Source organism: Paramacrobiotus metropolitanus, unplaced genomic scaffold (assembly GCF_019649055.1).
Source record: "Paramacrobiotus metropolitanus isolate TYO unplaced genomic scaffold, Prichtersi_v1.0 Parri_scaffold0000018, whole genome shotgun sequence".
Taxonomy (NCBI): Eukaryota; Metazoa; Tardigrada; class Eutardigrada; order Parachela; family Macrobiotidae; genus Paramacrobiotus; species Paramacrobiotus metropolitanus.
Window position 1 is genome coordinate 1285614 of NW_026570238.1, and position 16583 is coordinate 1302196.

The following is a 16583-nucleotide window of genomic DNA, read 5'->3' on the forward strand; positions in this document are numbered from 1 at the left end:
TTCTAGAATTCCTTGTATATTTGTTAATAAGCCTACAGAAACATCTCAAAAGAAAGAGAATAATTTGTTATTTCTTTTGATGCTAAGTTAGCGCGGATCCGTTGCAAACTAGATGCGATATGAGTGTTTTCAGTTAACATGGAAGTCTATGCAAGAAGCCTGCACTTATGGTGTGGATTTACTGTGGACGGCTACGGTCTTCCGACCAAGTTGCTGAATATCAGTGTGTGTTCATTTTCTCAAATACTTCGTATGGGTCCAGAAAGTTATAATTTTACTTGACTTTGTTTTCTGGACTTCAATCATAACGGAAACGAAAGTGGTTACAGCTTAACCACTCTTTGAAGACACACCACTACCTTGGCTTTTGGATCCACCATTTGAGAGGCCAAAGTGTGCGATAAATCGATAATTCACTTTTTTCCGCTAGAATTTTTGGGGACGGTGAGGGAACATAATGTTTTTGAGTTTTAAACAGAAGAAAAATCATTTAGGCACTAGGAAAATTCGTTCTGCTGGAACGCAAAAGTGTGCAAGCCTATGGACTTCATAACATGGGGTCTCCCCTACCGTGACGTCATCGTACAGGCTGCCAGTTCGATTTTATGCCTTAGCTTTCGTAATGTCTCGCTAATATCTATAAAATACTGTAATCTGCAAGAAATTTTGCTGTTCGTCTCATTGGCTTCCCGGCGGCGCCAGACAGACTACTCGCAAATTAGAAGCTCGTAGACTAATTCGACATCAATGCATTTCATTTTTAATTTCAAAGCTAGAAACGTCGACCAATAGATTCATGTTGATGTACAGTACAGTAACTATGTACTGTTACGAATCACTTACGACAAAAAACTGGGTGTACAAATACTCGTGCTTAATCGACCACGTAGTACATACTACAGTACATACGTTAAAATACAGTCGCAATCTGCCCTTCCCGAATACAACTGAACTGAAAGAATTCTTTCACCAACCTCGCTAATTTACAGATCCAAGACAATCTTGGAGATTCCGAATGCACAAACCAATAAAAAAACTATACAAAGAAACAAAAGAAATCCAGGACATTTTGAGCAACATGATAAGAGAGTGTTTACCAAACACCCCACCGAATAGAGGACAACAAAATAACCCAACAATAAAGAAGGCCATACATAAACTGCATTTTTTAGCGTTTTAATTTCTCAGAACAAAATCAATAACCAACAAAGGAAAAGACGAAGCCGCTCTGAGAACCGGTCCACTTTATCTCCTGAATCGTCTCTTCTGTGGGGACGTATTTCCCCGTTGAGCAGTACCCAATCGCTTAGCGGGACTTCGCTTAGGCTGAAAAACACTCGTTCCGCGCTGCTTCCTGCCACGCTTGGCATGCTTTGCAACTGGACGATGGTCATCGTTTTCCGAGTTGGAGTCCGATCCTTCCGAATCATCTTCCTCCACGGAGTCCTCTTGTCGTGACGTACTCGGTTGAGGGCTTCGGTTTTGTCTTCGGGACGGGTCGCCTTTGATGGCTTGAATCATTTTCAACAGATCGTCTGCCAACCGCTGCAAAAATTCCCTCGTCAAAATCCAAACTTTCCTCCTCAAACCATTTCGGCCACATGTGTTAACCTACCTTTTTATCGTCTGGAAGCTTCTTCCGCAGCGACTGCATCATATCGTTCACGAACGTAAACACAATTTCGTCCTTCAGAGCTTTTTTCAAGCTTGAGATCTGGTCGCGAAAAGTAGCGGCAAATTTCTCAGCAACCTGTGGCCCGACTACGGTGAGGCCATACGCTGCGATCTGCCACGTCCGAGCCGGTCTAACATAACACCGAAGCAATGTTATACAAGCAATGAAAATTAGTTACCAACAACAGTTTATTCATAATTACCGGAAAGAAACGCGAATTTGTCAAAAAGGGCGAGATAACGTAATACGCAAAAAAATAGGCAACCAATTCTCCACATACCAAAAAATTAAAACCTGGATTTTCATATTTACCGCGAAGCCGTCAAAATTTCGAGAAAAGCGTCCGCCAATGTTTCCATGTCAGTTGGAGTTTTGCCGGCCAAACCAATGAGATACTTGAGCAGCTCTTCGACGTGGCTTTGGTCCAACTTAGTATACAGATCCGCACGATTTATAAGCTCGGGGATCATGCCCATCACATTTTGCTATCAAGACAGGTTACAAATCTTCTTTTGATCATGCTGCTGAAATACAAATGAACATACCTTTGGGACTTTCTCAGAGAAAAATCCACGAGACACTTTGGAAACTTTTTCATCGGAATCACAAATAAGCATAGCGATGTCACATTGCTGCCCCCGAATTTTAACCAAATCGTTAACAATCAGGCGAACCACCGCCATCAGAGCATGATATCGGATGCTGGGATTAGGATCTCGCAATCTAATACACCAACAAAAATTTTAAACGACTGTCCAGACAAGACCATTTGACCACAGCATTTCTTACTGGTTCGTAAAGCTATCGGTGTATGGTTGAATCAGGTTCACAAATCTCACAGCGATGTCGGAAAATCCAATTAACAAAACTTTTTTCAACTCCAGCGATTTCGTTGATTCCAAAACTTTCAAAAGATATCGCATGTGGGCTTTACAGAAGTGTTCGCTATAAAAGGAAAGCAATCAATTCCGGAGGTTACTAAAGCGAACCTCATTTTAAATCACGTTGTGGACCGGTCCCGGGAACTCATCCACGATGGAACAATAAACTTACACCTTACCTGACTAGCATAAGTCGGATCAAAGCCATAAAAGTAACGACGCCTCCAATGTTTCCCGTTATAACAGCCTCCGTATGCGCCAGTTGTACTATTATTCTGGATATACGATACACAGCTGACCCATGACCTAGGAAAAACAAGACGAAAAACACCTGTGAAACCCGCTGAAACGGCACGATCTGACGATCACCGAAAAAAGGCAGTTTTACCATCTTCCGAGCACTCAAACAATGCTTTTCGAATCTGCAGCACCACTGCTTTGCTACGGTCATCTTCGCTTGGACCATCCACTTCATTTTCATTTGTCTCGCCTTGGCCAGCATTTTCCTGAGGCTTCCCTTTACTATCTTGACTAACCGAAAATATGTCTTCGATCCAGTTACCAAAGACAAACACAACAGTAGCTCCAAAGTATAAAATACTGTAAAAACATACACATTAATCACAGCAATTTCAAATACATCAAATACACAAGTGCATACTACTGAAGCTCCAGAAGGCCATGATCAGTCTCTGCTGCACTTCCTTCCATGCTACTTTCGGGCTCGCCAGTTTGCGCAGGTATTGCTGCAGCGTTGTGTTTGGCCTTCAGTTTACTGAGGTTCATCTTCAAACGCATAATTGTGAAGTACATCAAGTGCTTCATTGTAGACTTCGGATCTTCGGAGATGGCAAAAAGCGCTTCGGCGATTTTACCATACATCTGGGTCTGCGCAAATCCCTTGCTATCCGCAAACGCTGAAAGAACCTTAATATGTAATATGTGTACTGGGGGTAGCCGGCAGCAATACGCACGTCGAATTTTAAATACAGACGACACGCGAATAATGAATCACTACGGAACTCACACATAAGGCAAATGTCAAGTAATGCCAGGAAAATCGGATGCAAGACATCCAGCGACATTTTACGAGTTTCTTTTTCTGTTATATCCTCTTTCGCCTAAGAATAGAGAGAGTTCGTGATAACGAACAATTAAACTTTAATACCAAAGTCCTTAACTTACTAGAGGTGATTTTCCGGCTTTGACCAGTACATCACAAAACGTGCAGACCAAACGTGGATCATAGCCGTCTTTCTGCAGGCAACGGGGATAGAGATTTTCCAACTGCTCCATTATCACTTTATCGGCTGCTCTACTCAATGCAAGATAGGTTAGGCTAATGATGTCCCAACCCGCAGTAAAATAAGAAAGTTTACCCTGGTAGAATGGACAGGGCCAAACACGCCCGCCACACATCGTCGTTTCCATCCGAAGTAACAGCTGCAGACATCAGCTTCCTTGCTGCTTTCTTTACAATGCGTTCGTCTTCATTTTTGAACTGTCAGGCAGATATTTGATAGCAATATTATAGTTCAGTGATGTAAAACCGGTAAAATAAAAATACCGGCCACATCGGCCACATACCAACAATCTGACCGCGTGAAAACTCAACGCGGAATTACATGGCAATTCACGCATTAGTTTATTGACCAGCGGATCCACGTTGGCCCTAAAAGACATTTGTTTCCCATAGCACTTATAATCACCTCAAATTAATATAACTGACGAAATAAATACAATAAAGCATCGGCGTTCTCCCCGATAAAGAATTCCCGGTAGGCTCCCATAACTGCTTCCCGAATTTCTTTGGATTCAGATGCGAAGAAATTTGTTAATCCCCGAAGAATATAAACGGCTTCCTTAAATCCCTTTCGTTCAATCTTGATTAGAAATGTAGAGATTTCGACGATATCGGATTTGTTAGACATCTGCAACACTTTCTCCCACGTTGGTATCGCCCGAGTTAAGGCCGCTCGTACCGCTATATCGTCCTAAAGAAAACGGGAAACCCAAATGACCTCGGCAATGAACTGCAAAATTGGCACCTACCACTGAAACTACTACAGGTAGAAAGAAAGAAACACAAGAAATTTGGTTCAGTTCAAAAATTCGGTTCAGTTCTTACAAATTTGGTTCGGAACTCTTTAAAAAAATCCAAAAAATCACCTGCAAAAGCCTGAATTCCGACACCATTGTTCGTGTCTCGTCATCCATATCCCGAGGCAGAACTTTTAATAAAGCATCGATTCGTTTGACGCCTTTTCTTTCCTTCTGATCTTTCCAATTTAGAACATCCCGTAAACAATCAAGAAGAGACAGCATGCGGTACGGAGGCGCGTCGTTATCAAACCTGTGTAGGAATCCAATTTGAAATACAAAAGGTGCGCTTAAAAACTAAAATAAATCAAGAATACTAACTCGGATAAAAAACTCTGGACATGGTAATCCATGATGAGCTTCTTTTCGGGAAACTTCTCTGCAGCATACAGAAGTCCATAAACAGCAGTCTCTCCATCCATTTTCTCAATAGCGGCGGAAATGTAGTCCATGACGCTGTAAAATAAATGCAGCGTGTTAAAATTAGTTCACAGTAACTTTGTATAAAATCTAGCTTTGGATTTCAGCTCGACAAACTGATTTTTCGAACAAACGCCTCTTATTAATAAATTGTACTGAAACCAGGGAAATTAAAACGCGCAAGATAAAATTTCTACTCATTCAATAGGCATTTTTCCAAACAGACCTTTCAAAACGTTTTCCATCCAATGCTTCTTCCACATGTGCCGGAGTAGTACGACTTGCAAGGTACGCTCTCATGGTTTTAACAACACTCTTTTGAATTCGCAACCAATTACTATGAACGATCCAGTTCTTGGTAAAATCTACAAAGAATGCGCGAACAAAATTTATCACAAAAATGGGGATCTCACTGCATCTAACAAGTAACAGCAGGAGTATATGACCGTATTTACTATTACCTTGACCAATTTCATCTGGTAATTTTTGAGCCAACAAGTCGCCATCGCGAACTAATTTATGCATCATTTTTTCCAGAGAGTTCTGTAATAAAAAGGTTGTAAAGCAGGATTTTCGACCAATTAACGACGCCCAATTACAGACGAAAACCTCTGACGCTATAAGTTAGCGAGCAAAACACAGTGCATTTGAAAGTAAACAGTAAACCAAGAATAATTACCTCTAACACTTCCGGAGCAATTTCAGTCAGCGCTGTCAGACATTGTAACGCTGCTTTTCGTACCGTTTGGGTTTTTTCCCCAAATCCACTTCGGGATAGAACCTTCTCAAAAATAATACGATACTTCCGCTTGGTAATACAACTCTTCTCTGCCAGCTCTGTAATGGAATGCAGCACCTTCGTTACCGTAGCGCTTCGCGGATCTCTGACAAACCCGACCAATCACGTCAGCGGCGATCCAACCACTCGCATCATGTCGGTGAAAAAGTTTTAGCAAGCCAGTCAGAAAATCTGCAACGGAATTCCGAATTAATTACCAAGGATTTATTCAAAAAGTACAGCCTTAACTCATCGCAAGTAACAGTAAAACAAAAAAAGTATCGTCGTACCATCGGTCAAGTGAAACGACGATATAGCATTGGCCAAGGCTTTCGTAGCCAGTTCGCTTTCCGCCTGCACATCGCTTTTCGAAGAGGCAATATTCACATCTTCACAAAACCGTAATAAAGTCGTCAGCAATAATCTGGAAGAAAAGTACGCACTGAATCCCTTGTACGACTAGATCGCAACTACTGCAATTACGGTATTACCTGCTGATCTCTGTATCAATTTTCTTCTTCTCCCAGATGCCTTTCCAATTGCGTGATGGATCGGTATAGTTTGCCAGCGATGTCAGTGCACGAAAGCGAAGTTTTTGCATCCAGTTCTCAATTCGAAATTTTTGTCCACCCTGTTGTGGCAGAACTACATTCAAACCAGTTATTTCAAAAAGTGGTATCTGCTTCACCTTTTTAGCCATGGCACTGGCGTTGCTCTGATGAATCTGCTTTCCAAGCTGCTCCAAAAACTGACACATATGATAAAACGAAATCTTGAAATTTGAGCGAAATGTCAGTTTGGCTTGTGGAGTAGCATCTTGCATTCGATGGCAACGGTCAATTACTAAGTTAACGGCTGGAAGAAAAAATTAGTGTTACCACGAAGGAATGTAGATACTCCGTAGGCGTACTGAATGTACTCGTAGTACGAGTATATTACCTCATCAAAATCATACGATATTCTGGGCATGTGTCTAATAATTTTAATTACAAAAGGCACTTCTCCAGTAACATATTATTAGATCTGCAGTGCTGGACAAGAGTGCTCCACTCAGAGATTTACGAAATGAAATCGCTACTTGTGCAACACGATAGATAGGTACTCGCTGTACCAAAAAAATAAAGACCAAGTAGTCAAGTACTGTAACAAATACTCGTACCAACCTGCCACAAAGCCATTAAGCATCCCTTGGAAAAATTCCGTCGTCATAAATTTGAAGTGCCTAAAAATTCGATATTCACAGTTTCCGGCAAGTTAGACATTTCTGATTCGCAAGAAGACTAATATTGATAATATTCAACCGGATTACCATAAAGTGGAGGCCACAGACGCAAACTCGTCCGTAAACACCTTCAAGCCTTGCTCCCGAATTTTGTTTTCCAGACCTAAGCACAAAAATTTCAAAAGAAAAATATAAAATGCGAAACAAACTTTTGGTAAATCAGAATGGAAAGGTAGAATACATATATCACCCACCCCACAACAAAATCCTGCGAACAGTGACACAGTGACTACACTTTCATAACTTGCGAAACGCATGGTATTGGTGTTCACAGTTTCAGCTCTAACAACTGTCCATGAGACGACAAGGCACGTTTTTGGCTCTATAGTCTATACTAACCATTTTGGCTCTATAGTCTACATTAACTATTCACGTTCAGTGATATTAATTCAAACGCTTTTGTAAGTTGTTCCTAAGAAAACTCACAAAACATTGCGCTCATAAATTTTTTAAAATAATATCCGGGTGTAAAACATCTCCCGACAATGTTCGGAATTGTAATTACCTCCGTCATCTCCGAATACTACAGCAATCTCATCCAGCGAATAAGGCGAAACGATGAAAAACGGTGAGTCCTCCTTGCTGATCAAATCATCCTTCGCGTCTGGCACAAAAAACTCTTCCCCCTGCTTTTCGTCTGCTTCATCGACAACCATGATATCGTTATCATCTTCCTGCTCCCCATCTGGCGAACAAGGGAAAACGTGAAACCATCCCGAGTAAAAACTTTTGCTGTTTTGCAGAACAATAGTAATGAGAAGGAGCGTGCGTACGTACCGATCGCAACATCCTGAAGGTTTTCGACAAGGTACTGGCTCGGGGTGATAATTTCCGGAGAGTACTCTCGTTCCTCATTGTTTCTGGCAGCCATTGTTATATTCGTTTCAGGGGAATATGTGCTCCTGCTTAGAAGTACATGCTCCCACGCAGCCAACGGCATCGACGATAGCAGGCACAGCAGAAATTATAATAACAATAACAATGATAACATCATCACATCTCCAAAATCCATACAGGACCAAACTACAGCACTTCGAATCGTAGTAAGTATTTAGCTAAGTATGGATCGCTGTGCGCAACTCGAATGCTTTCTCGAATATTTTCAAGATGATTTCGCCTCTCGTTGACAGTAGTGTCTAGACTCCAAGATCACTGCTGTATCTGTAATTCGGAAATCAAAATTCAAAAGTGAAGTAGGTACAGTGCAAAATCCACAACTAGATGTCTCGAAAAAAATTCTAACAATAAAAGTTAATAGCGAGTGAGGCCTGCAGTGCGCGGGGGTTAATTTGCTTCTATGTACTGTTAGGGTGCCACTCCCTTGATCGATGCTATTAGGGTCTACGCCGCCGGACGTGTGTGCACTGTGCACTCAGTGGCCAGTGCTCCAAACTTATCGCAGAGTTTCTCTAAAATTAATAATTTTATTTATTTATAGTTGCAGTATTTGAAATTAATAAATAACGGTAAATCTAGTTTGATAAAAGTTAAATTACTAGAATTAGAATATACTACTTACTCGACTCCATATTCTCTACTTGTTCCTGAAAAACAAGTGTCTGTTTTGGTTGTTCGAGGTCGAGATAGGTTTACGGTACTCATTTTGACGAACTGCAAGTGTTTAGGTGATCACGAATATCCGTTTGATCTTTTTGAGTTGTGTGGTAAAGTTAGACGCTGGCTAATGTCGGAACAATTGTCGGCATCACAAATGGCTGCCCAGCGGAGGCGCGAGAAAATTCTTGGCAATTCCAACAATCGTTTGAAGCTGGTTACTGGCCAGTCTGAAGAACTGGAGCGTACGCCAGGTAGGCACATTTTGGTTTGCGTACTGGGTCTGGATGCTTCTTTCTTGTAGGCGCTTCAGTAATTTTGCAGTTACCGTTTCACTAACCCGTTCTCTTATCCGTTCTCCTTATTTGGTTGATATGCAGAGCCTAAACCCAGTCCGAAGAATGCATCAAACACTAGCCTTAAAAACAATCCATCAAAATCTTCAGTATCCAGAAACATTTCTTTGAGAGTATACAAATGGACGTGGCGGGTTTTGTTACTAGCACTCCTTTCCGTATTGCTGATGGCATTGCTCGACTTGAATCATGCTTTCGTAAGTTTCATCAAGATATCATTATTTACTCTTATTAAATTGTTATTTATTAGTAAATATTTAGGGTTTCGCTCGTAAGTTGTACTAGTTTATACGCTGTAACGTTTGCTGTTTCAGCTTGTAATTTTTACTTTTTTGCCATTATTTTATCACGCTGCACTTCAACAGTATTTATCCATAAAATAACAGAATTGATATTAACTTAACTTCTCTGATATCTGCTTCTCTGTACTTCTTTGCAGCTGTTTAATACTGTTTTAATGGACACATGAGCAATGGCGCAAATATGGTATTATTTTTAGGTTAAATTCGTTGCTTGCTTTTCCACGTTGGAAGGCTTGTTTTTGGCCGTTCAATGGATCCATCTGCGAGATTTTTTTGGACTTAAAACGTATTTGGTAAGATTTTGGTGGCGCCAGTTATTTACCATTTTCATATGCAAAAGCTCCTTATTGCTGTGTAACATGTCTTCTACTCTGCTTACAGTTAGTTCCCCATTCCAATCACATTATGCTGTGTTGTTTTGTAGGAATTTCTGTTCAGGCCTGCAGCGCAAGCGGGCGAAATTGGTCAGTACGTGGATTTGGCATTGATGTTTTTTGGACTCGAAGGAAAACGAGCGGAGTTATTTCGCTGTATCATAGTTTATGGTATTCAGATTGCCTGCGATTTTTTCTTATTTACTTTTTTTTTCGTTGTTGTGCATTCATTGTTAAGATGATTGTTTACAATTCTTTCCAGAGTCTTCCTTTTTAACGAAAGTACTATTTATTTTAAAACCCTTTTGGATGATCGTAAATGTTTTTTGGATTTATTTTTACCAGTATAAATCAGTGAGTATAAGTTTCAGTTCGTTACTATTTTACTGGAGAAGTCTGCCTGATAAATAATGGAGTTCCGGTGGAATGATTTGGCTTTATTCCTGTCTGTTTCATCTGCAGATCAGCTTTCCATCTCTGTCATTGGAACTGTACATGAGCGTAATGTCGTTAGTAGGGAACTGCTAGACTGCCACTATAAAAAATGCTTTTGCACGTGTATCCCGTAGAGTAGGGATTTCACTTAACCATAAGAGTTAACGAGTGACGACTGTGTGCTGTTGTAAAATCTCTGACCTTTAAGAAATCGGAGAAATTTGCGCCTTTTTGACCGGACCGTTTCCTTTGCCGGTGGAATCACTGGAATGTACGCGTAATACAGGGCAATAATACGGTAATACCATAATACAGTGGCAAAAAAAACCGGCACGATTACTTTTGTGTTTGAAATTCTGTTGCAGTAGCGTAGCGAAAAGGATAGTTCTCTCGCTATGTACATCATTTGCGTCATAGAGTATGCCGTTTCAAACTGCAGCTAAAATATTTCTGGATAAATTATACAGATAGTATCTGTCAGATACTATAATTACGTTATTTACGTCTACACAATTTTCATATGAGGTGCATGTGATAATGTAAATATGGGAAGGACTTCATTTCCGGTTTAGAATGGCCATATCAAAATATACATCGCAATCTGATATTTGGCAAACATTAATTATTCGCATCCTGGATTAGGTGTCGGTTCTCATGACTGCTTCTACTGCATTAGTACCTTACAGGAATTTTCAGCAGTGCATATAAAGAGCCGAAAATGTCCAAAAAACACCAATTTGTTGCGAGCAATTCGCACTGCTGCGCAGTCCTAGATCGGCGAGAATATCAAATATTTATTCAGCGAAAGTTCTTCACTCAACTAAATTCGGCACAATGGTACCACAAACACAGAAAAAAGGAAGCGTTGACCTTTCTTCGGACGCTAAAGAATATCGGTTCCCGGGTGTAACGCTGTTAAACTTCGTGGGTTATTCGACTCAGTACACTCACCACCACGTACCCACAGGCAGTGCGAAGCTCTTCGGATACGGTGTAAACTTACTTAGAAGGACGCTCTATATTTTATACTTGGCAGCTTGTTTTATCTGGATGATTCTGTTCGGAATATGTGTGTTTTCTTACGAAGTTAATCGCTTCCACAAAGACCGAGCAGCCGGGATTGCGCGAGAGAGCGACTTGATCATTAAAATACTGGACAATGTCCCCTGGGTGGCTACGATGGTGCGCAATGTGACCATCTTGGCCCTGTATAGTTTACAGTCCAACAACATCCGGCAGCTGTCCGAACGTCTACAAAATCTTCTATACCTTTATTTCGAATCCGACGATCGTTCCTTTAAATCCCTCGTAACGGCTTCCAAGAAGACGTTACTAATTTCCTGGATTATCATCCTCATCACTTCCTTTATGTCGCTGCTGCATTATTTCAGCGTCGACTTGAGTCTGCTGGCGCACGCTGACTGGGATTTCGGTCCGTTACCGATGAGGCTGGGTGGTGTGCAGGTGACGATATGTCTGGTTGTGTTTACGTTTGTCCCATTCTTTTTGGCGCAAATCGTCCTGATCAGCTATGTGGGGACGGCGGCAGGCGGACTGTTGCTGCTTAAATGTTTGAATTTACGCCTGAAGGCTTTACGTAAGCCGAAACCACAGCTACTGCTGGATTCTGCGCCGGACTACGTGGAGCATCCCTATCCGTACTCCGAGAAAGGCCCTTTGGGAATGTATCGTATGGTTCATTTTCAGATCACAAACTATATTAACGCTGTCACTAAAGCAGCTTCTTTGACATTATTATGTGCTATGGGAACGGATTTCGCTGCCGCGATTGGTTATGTCGGCTTAGTAATCGGTACAGTAATTAGAGCCGATGGAGTTACTGTAATTAAGAGTATTTATGCCGGTGTATGACGGTATTGGCATTACATCGCTAAATCTTTTAAAATCTACAACATGTATCTGTTTGACGTGCTAATATTACTGCATGTAGCGCAGGTTTATGGTTTTCTGACTTTTTGTAGCAGTGCACAAAATGCGACAGACTTTCACAAATTATCACAGACAGTCTAATCTGTACAGTAAGAAAAAGAACTTTAAGTAGTAAATATAATAATTATTATACAGTAATGCCTTTTGTATTACGCTATCCTAAAGTTTTTCGGTTTACGCTAATTCTCTGGGGTACGGGAATATTCTGTACGATAGCAATGATGGTAAGCGTATTTTGCAGGCAAAGCGGACTCGAAGAATTCGGTTTTTCCTCAGTATGACAGATTGTACTACACATTTTCGGCGCTGTGTTGGGCTGGTTTTTTCTTGTGTGGACAATACTGGGCGGTAATTGTACTTCCGGAAGAGGTAAGCTAGTTAATGGCGAAATCTCTTTCACCAGTTCGAACATTTGAGTATGAATTCAGAGATTATATTATGCGTACGAGAATGCCTTCTTCAGTCACCAGTAATCCGTTGCGAGCTGGACATGACAAATCAAATGCGGGATTTGTAGGCGGAAAGAACCTATCACCACCTCCAAGGGATTTCTCTAAACCCCGACATGACAACAATGGCGTCAAAGGTATGGTAGGTACAGTGCACTAGGTCTTTGCGTGCCGGCACATTACAACTGGTGTGCGACTTTCTTATAGGTCACATAGTGTCTTTATCTGCTAAGCATGCATACAGATAAGCTGTCGTAATAGAAATTTTTGTCACCTTCTTAGAGTACTTAGACCATAAAGGTGATAGGTTGCTTCAGACGCGTTGCCTTTTTTCAGCACGAACAAGCAGAAAAAGAACTGACTTACTTTATACTTGCAACTAAGCACACATACCTTGGAATTGTTGCCGGAAAGGTCTTGATGTTCTCTCGTCACATGAGTGTCACGGTAAGATTCAAATTTCCAAATACGTTAGAAGGTACAACACTGCGCTGTAAGGTTATGATTTACAAGCCAATACTTATTGATAGTCATACTGTGAATTTTGGAATTGTCGATTTCAGATTACAACATTGCTGTTATCGTATGCGGTAAGATGTCCTTTTCGATGTCGCGCTCAGTTGGCGCGCGGTTGTTTGTACACTCGATACGTAACGAATTGCCAAAAAAACTGATTTTTAGGTTGCCAACTCACAAGTTGTAGAAGGATAAAGTTTACTTTAAAAAATATCCATGTAGTTACTTAAGTAAATCATTTTTAGCTGCGGTATGCACTTGTTAAATACCAAATTTGGCCCACAGACCGCTAACAACAATGCCACTTACTACAATATTTTTGTTAGTTTCGCTTACTCTTATTTTACTTTCCCCTTCCTTTTTGTTTTCAGATCCTTGTTTACGAGCTTATCCACCGTGATCGAACCACTGTATCCAATGTTGTGGAAACTAACAAGAATGTCACAAAGCTGATCGAAAACTTTATCGGCGGCAACGGTAGCAAAACCGGAACTAATCGAACACTCTAAATTTCTACAGAAGTTTGCTGCTTCAGGATTCCTTGTGTGCTTTTGCCACTTGCATAATGCAGACATTTAAACTGATCTAGTTTTGCTTTAGCTGTACGGTGAAAACCAAGAAAGTTCTCGCTTAAGTGAAAACAGAAACATAACACACAGTCATGACTTCTTCGTTCGTTTAAGGTATAGTACAGGCTTAAAAAGCATTTTAGGTCGAGATGAACTAAGACAATGAACATCATTGACACCATCAAACAAACTAACCATAAGGAAGACTGGAGATGCCTCAAAATCAATTTTATGGCGAAATTCCCATTAATATTTGCTGTATTTCTGAATGGATCGCAATCGTGGGAATAAATTCAGGGGAGCATATCAGTGATATCACTACTTCTATCTCTTTAGGCAAACAAATCACACATACGCCTCTTCTGGCACACTCAGTTCATCTACAACAGGAGCGATACCAAGTCGATGCAATTCAACGCTGATTTCAAAGAGATAATCCAAAGCCTCGCACCTGTAAAAGTAAACAACTGCAGGAATCACAATGAATTACTGCCGGAGTTTGCCGTTCTCACATCGCTTTTGCTTGCTGCCACGTGTCTCCCCAAACATAAAATCCATGTCTCCGCACCAAAACAGCACATGCATCTGGATAATCCATCATTGCACGATTCATACGGTCCTACAACAGTATAGCTAATGAAGCCCGCTGTGATTCGGCAACGCGTACGAAAATAGGTAGTTAACCACATAATAAAACCCCTGCTAACCTCCAGATCGCGCTCCTCCGGTGTATTTTCCACAATCGGAATAACCAACTCTTCGTCATAGCGATAGTACTTTCCCGTGGAATCCTTTTTCACTCCCTTGATCATTTCCAGGTGACGGATACGAAATTCCTTTCCCTTGTAGACAAGTGTAGCATAAACTGAGTGTTTCGAATGGGAATGAATCACAGCTCCAGCCTCTAATTCAAAACAGCAATTGCTACACTATTAACAACGTAATTATTATGTTCGGGTGTTTACTAATAATGAAGCACGGAAGATAATGGGATTCGGTACTTGTTAGTTTTGATTGACATTTTTAATGCGACAATGGCAACAGCTATAAGCTTTATTCTAGTAATTTAGATGTACGATCAGCTTTTTTCAAACTCACTTCTGTGAACATATGCCAGCATAAACAGTGGAGTGCACTGGCTCTTTCTAAGCCTTTTACTGGTTGGGGGCAATTCAATATCCTTTCCATTTATATCCTGAACGAAAATGTCTTCCGGCTGAAAATTTGAAACGTCATATGACAACAGGAAGCGAAAACTATAAGTGCAAATAAGCCAACCGTGGTTCACCTGAATCCTTTCTTTCTGAACAGCTGATGGCGCAATATAAATCAAATCTCTGTAACAAAAATTGTAGTCACATTATAAAATTATTAATAATTTCCATGTATTAAATAACAAATTACAACTTGTACAGAAAAAGCCACGAGAAATTCAAGGGAACAGTGCTTCACAAAGCCCTTAAAAGCAAGAGTGAAGAACTAACTAAGTACTTTTTTACCCACTAACCACTATAACTATTCAAAAACTGCAACTAGAAATCGCAGACAGTCAGTACCGGATGCGATCATACGGTATTAGCAAAACCTGATGAGATTCCGCTACTGCATTCAGAACTTTTGATGTCAAAATTGATAAGATACGTTATGCACTGCTCACTTGTGTTTCACACTTATTCCTCCGCCGGTGCCCTGCAAAAATATTAAAAAATTCCCGTCCTTAAGTTCAGTGATAATCGAGAATTCAATTCCGGAGAGTAGCCCTAACTTGTTAAGCGCTTACTGTGCACCATCCCAAATTGTAGAATAAGCGGCATAATTCTGGAATAAGGATTCGCGGATCATCTTGCTAATAAAGACCACAATAATGATGAGATTACTATGAGTATAATGTATGTATAAGAAAGGTAAATATCAAATATGCTTAACAACAGCTTCAATACACAATTTAGAAGAGCTTCTACGGTCTATATAACCTCATCAGTAAGTACTTACCTCCTCCGATCTGGTGGCAGCCCTTCCACGTCCATTGCAAGTCGAGCATGGCTGCAAATTCTTCGCACACGTACCGTTAAAGCCGTTTTTATCACTATCTTCCATTATCTTCTAGAAACTGTAGAGTCAGGTAATTAAAAAAGCAAGGAACTGTGGAAAAAATATAAGTTGGTAGAACGCACACTGTACACTTGAACTGTTTTAAAGTGTGACTAAACCAGCTAACCGCTCGACAGCAGCTACAGCGACGTGCTTTTATGCGGCATGCGCTTCCGGGCTACAGTTGGCGCGATAAATGCTTCCATTAATCTCGAAAAGCGCTTGCAAAACGAAAACATTTGTCCACCTGTCAAATTGAACTACTCTAGATTTCTCGATGTCAAAAAAGTGACTAGAAATGAGTAATATAACCATAATTTTACCGAATTTCGTCGAAGTGATACAACGTTTGTTTTGCGAAAGCCCGGCATTTATATTCCCACCATAAATTCAGCAAAAACTCAACTATTTTACTCCCGCCATATAAATATTAATTTTAGTTTCGGCCAAAGAAACTTTCTGGCTTACGAAATTACGTATATTCCACAACATACTTACTCACGCTGCTAACTTTAGCTTAGTATACTCGTACGATAATATCCTAACTGAGGGAAAACAAAATAGTTCTCATTTTAAAACAGTGTTATGATTTATGGTTAGTGGACCGCGGAAACAAATAAACATGCTCATAATAAAAAGACGTAAATAGAATCACTCAAACGATAAATAATGCCGCTGACTTTACTTGCCAGCCATTTTAATCATCGTATCCGGGGTTCTGACGAACGTTGGTAAGCCATTTTAAAAAATTAATGAATGCAGTAAGCATGCGCTAATTATAAAATGTAATGGCTGGCTAATACTGCCAGGGTAGTTACGCTCACTCGTAACTTTCAATTCTTACACCGACA

At 40.5% G+C, this 16583-nt stretch overlaps 4 protein-coding genes across 6 annotated transcripts; 2 read left to right on the plus strand and 2 right to left on the minus strand.

The window, feature by feature from the left end:
• Positions 1-891: 891 nt before the first annotated feature.
• On the minus strand, positions 892-8371 carry LOC129585861 (condensin complex subunit 1-like). The gene is made up of 26 exons (XM_055478745.1): positions 7914-8371; positions 7642-7821; positions 7164-7239; positions 7018-7076; positions 6543-6709; positions 6346-6485; positions 6145-6278; positions 5961-6046; positions 5756-5929; positions 5538-5619; positions 5303-5441; positions 4978-5112; positions 4726-4909; positions 4297-4550; positions 4144-4228; positions 3936-4057; positions 3742-3871; positions 3584-3677; positions 3218-3473; positions 2945-3156; positions 2736-2862; positions 2465-2620; positions 2221-2398; positions 1988-2160; positions 1616-1805; positions 892-1545 (listed from the first exon to the last, which is right to left on the minus strand). Exons 1-26 carry the CDS (start codon positions 8074-8076, stop codon positions 1246-1248), a joined length of 3996 nt encoding a protein of 1331 aa, XP_055334720.1. The 5' UTR covers positions 8077-8371; the 3' UTR covers positions 892-1245.
• Positions 8372-8520: 149 nt separating this feature from the next.
• On the plus strand, positions 8521-10149 carry LOC129585991 (uncharacterized). The gene is made up of 4 exons (XM_055478970.1): positions 8521-8944; positions 9071-9243; positions 9546-9641; positions 9773-10149. Exons 1-4 carry the CDS (start codon positions 8821-8823, stop codon positions 9962-9964), a joined length of 585 nt encoding a protein of 194 aa, XP_055334945.1. The 5' UTR covers positions 8521-8820; the 3' UTR covers positions 9965-10149.
• Positions 10150-10915: 766 nt separating this feature from the next.
• LOC129585989 (uncharacterized) lies at positions 10916-13720 on the plus strand. 3 transcript variants are annotated; one of them, XM_055478967.1, is made up of 6 exons: positions 10916-11970; positions 12349-12476; positions 12625-12693; positions 12893-13003; positions 13120-13146; positions 13444-13720. In XM_055478967.1, exons 1-6 carry the CDS (start codon positions 10992-10994, stop codon positions 13579-13581), a joined length of 1452 nt encoding a protein of 483 aa, XP_055334942.1. In that variant the 5' UTR covers positions 10916-10991; the 3' UTR covers positions 13582-13720. The 3 variants fall into 3 exon arrangements, with proteins under 3 accessions (XP_055334942.1, XP_055334941.1, XP_055334943.1); XM_055478966.1 differs by having other exon boundaries at positions 12893-13146; XM_055478968.1 differs by lacking the exon at positions 13120-13146.
• LOC129585990 (methylthioribulose-1-phosphate dehydratase-like) lies at positions 13620-15856 on the minus strand. Its single transcript, XM_055478969.1, has 8 exons — positions 15634-15856; positions 15422-15487; positions 15299-15330; positions 14930-14978; positions 14740-14857; positions 14349-14545; positions 14154-14260; positions 13620-14092 (listed from the first exon to the last, which is right to left on the minus strand). Exons 1-8 carry the CDS (start codon positions 15736-15738, stop codon positions 13987-13989), a joined length of 780 nt encoding a protein of 259 aa, XP_055334944.1. The 5' UTR covers positions 15739-15856; the 3' UTR covers positions 13620-13986.
• Between the last annotated feature and the right edge of the window lie 727 nt (positions 15857-16583).

Coding starts and splice junctions, on each gene's coding strand:
- LOC129585989 (XM_055478966.1), top strand. CDS start 10,992: ATGGTACCACAAACACAGAAAAAAGGAAGCGTTGACCTTTCTTCGGAC. Junction 12,694..12,892: donor TGACAACAATGGCGTCAAAG/GTATGGTAGGTA, acceptor GCCTTTTTTCAG/CACGAACAAGCAGAAAAAGA. Junction 13,147..13,443: donor CATTGCTGTTATCGTATGCG/GTAAGATGTCCT, acceptor TTTTGTTTTCAG/ATCCTTGTTTACGAGCTTAT.
- LOC129585861 (XM_055478745.1), bottom strand. CDS start 8,076: ATGCCGTTGGCTGCGTGGGAGCATGTACTTCTAAGCAGGAGCACATAT. Junction 6,047..6,144: donor GTCGTTTCACTTGACCGATG/GTACGACGATAC, acceptor ATTCCGTTGCAG/ATTTTCTGACTGGCTTGCTA. Junction 3,872..3,935: donor GCCCTGTCCATTCTACCAGG/GTAAACTTTCTT, acceptor TGCATTGAGTAG/AGCAGCCGATAAAGTGATAA.
- LOC129585990 (XM_055478969.1), bottom strand. CDS start 15,738: ATGGAAGATAGTGATAAAAACGGCTTTAACGGTACGTGTGCGAAGAAT. Junction 14,858..14,929: donor TTCAGAAAGAAAGGATTCAG/GTGAACCACGGT, acceptor TCAAATTTTCAG/CCGGAAGACATTTTCGTTCA. Junction 14,093..14,153: donor TGGCAGCAAGCAAAAGCGAT/GTGAGAACGGCA, acceptor TTACTTTTACAG/GTGCGAGGCTTTGGATTATC.
- LOC129585991 (XM_055478970.1), top strand. CDS start 8,821: ATGTCGGAACAATTGTCGGCATCACAAATGGCTGCCCAGCGGAGGCGC. Junction 8,945..9,070: donor AGAACTGGAGCGTACGCCAG/GTAGGCACATTT, acceptor GTTGATATGCAG/AGCCTAAACCCAGTCCGAAG. Junction 9,244..9,545: donor TCGACTTGAATCATGCTTTC/GTAAGTTTCATC, acceptor TATTATTTTTAG/GTTAAATTCGTTGCTTGCTT.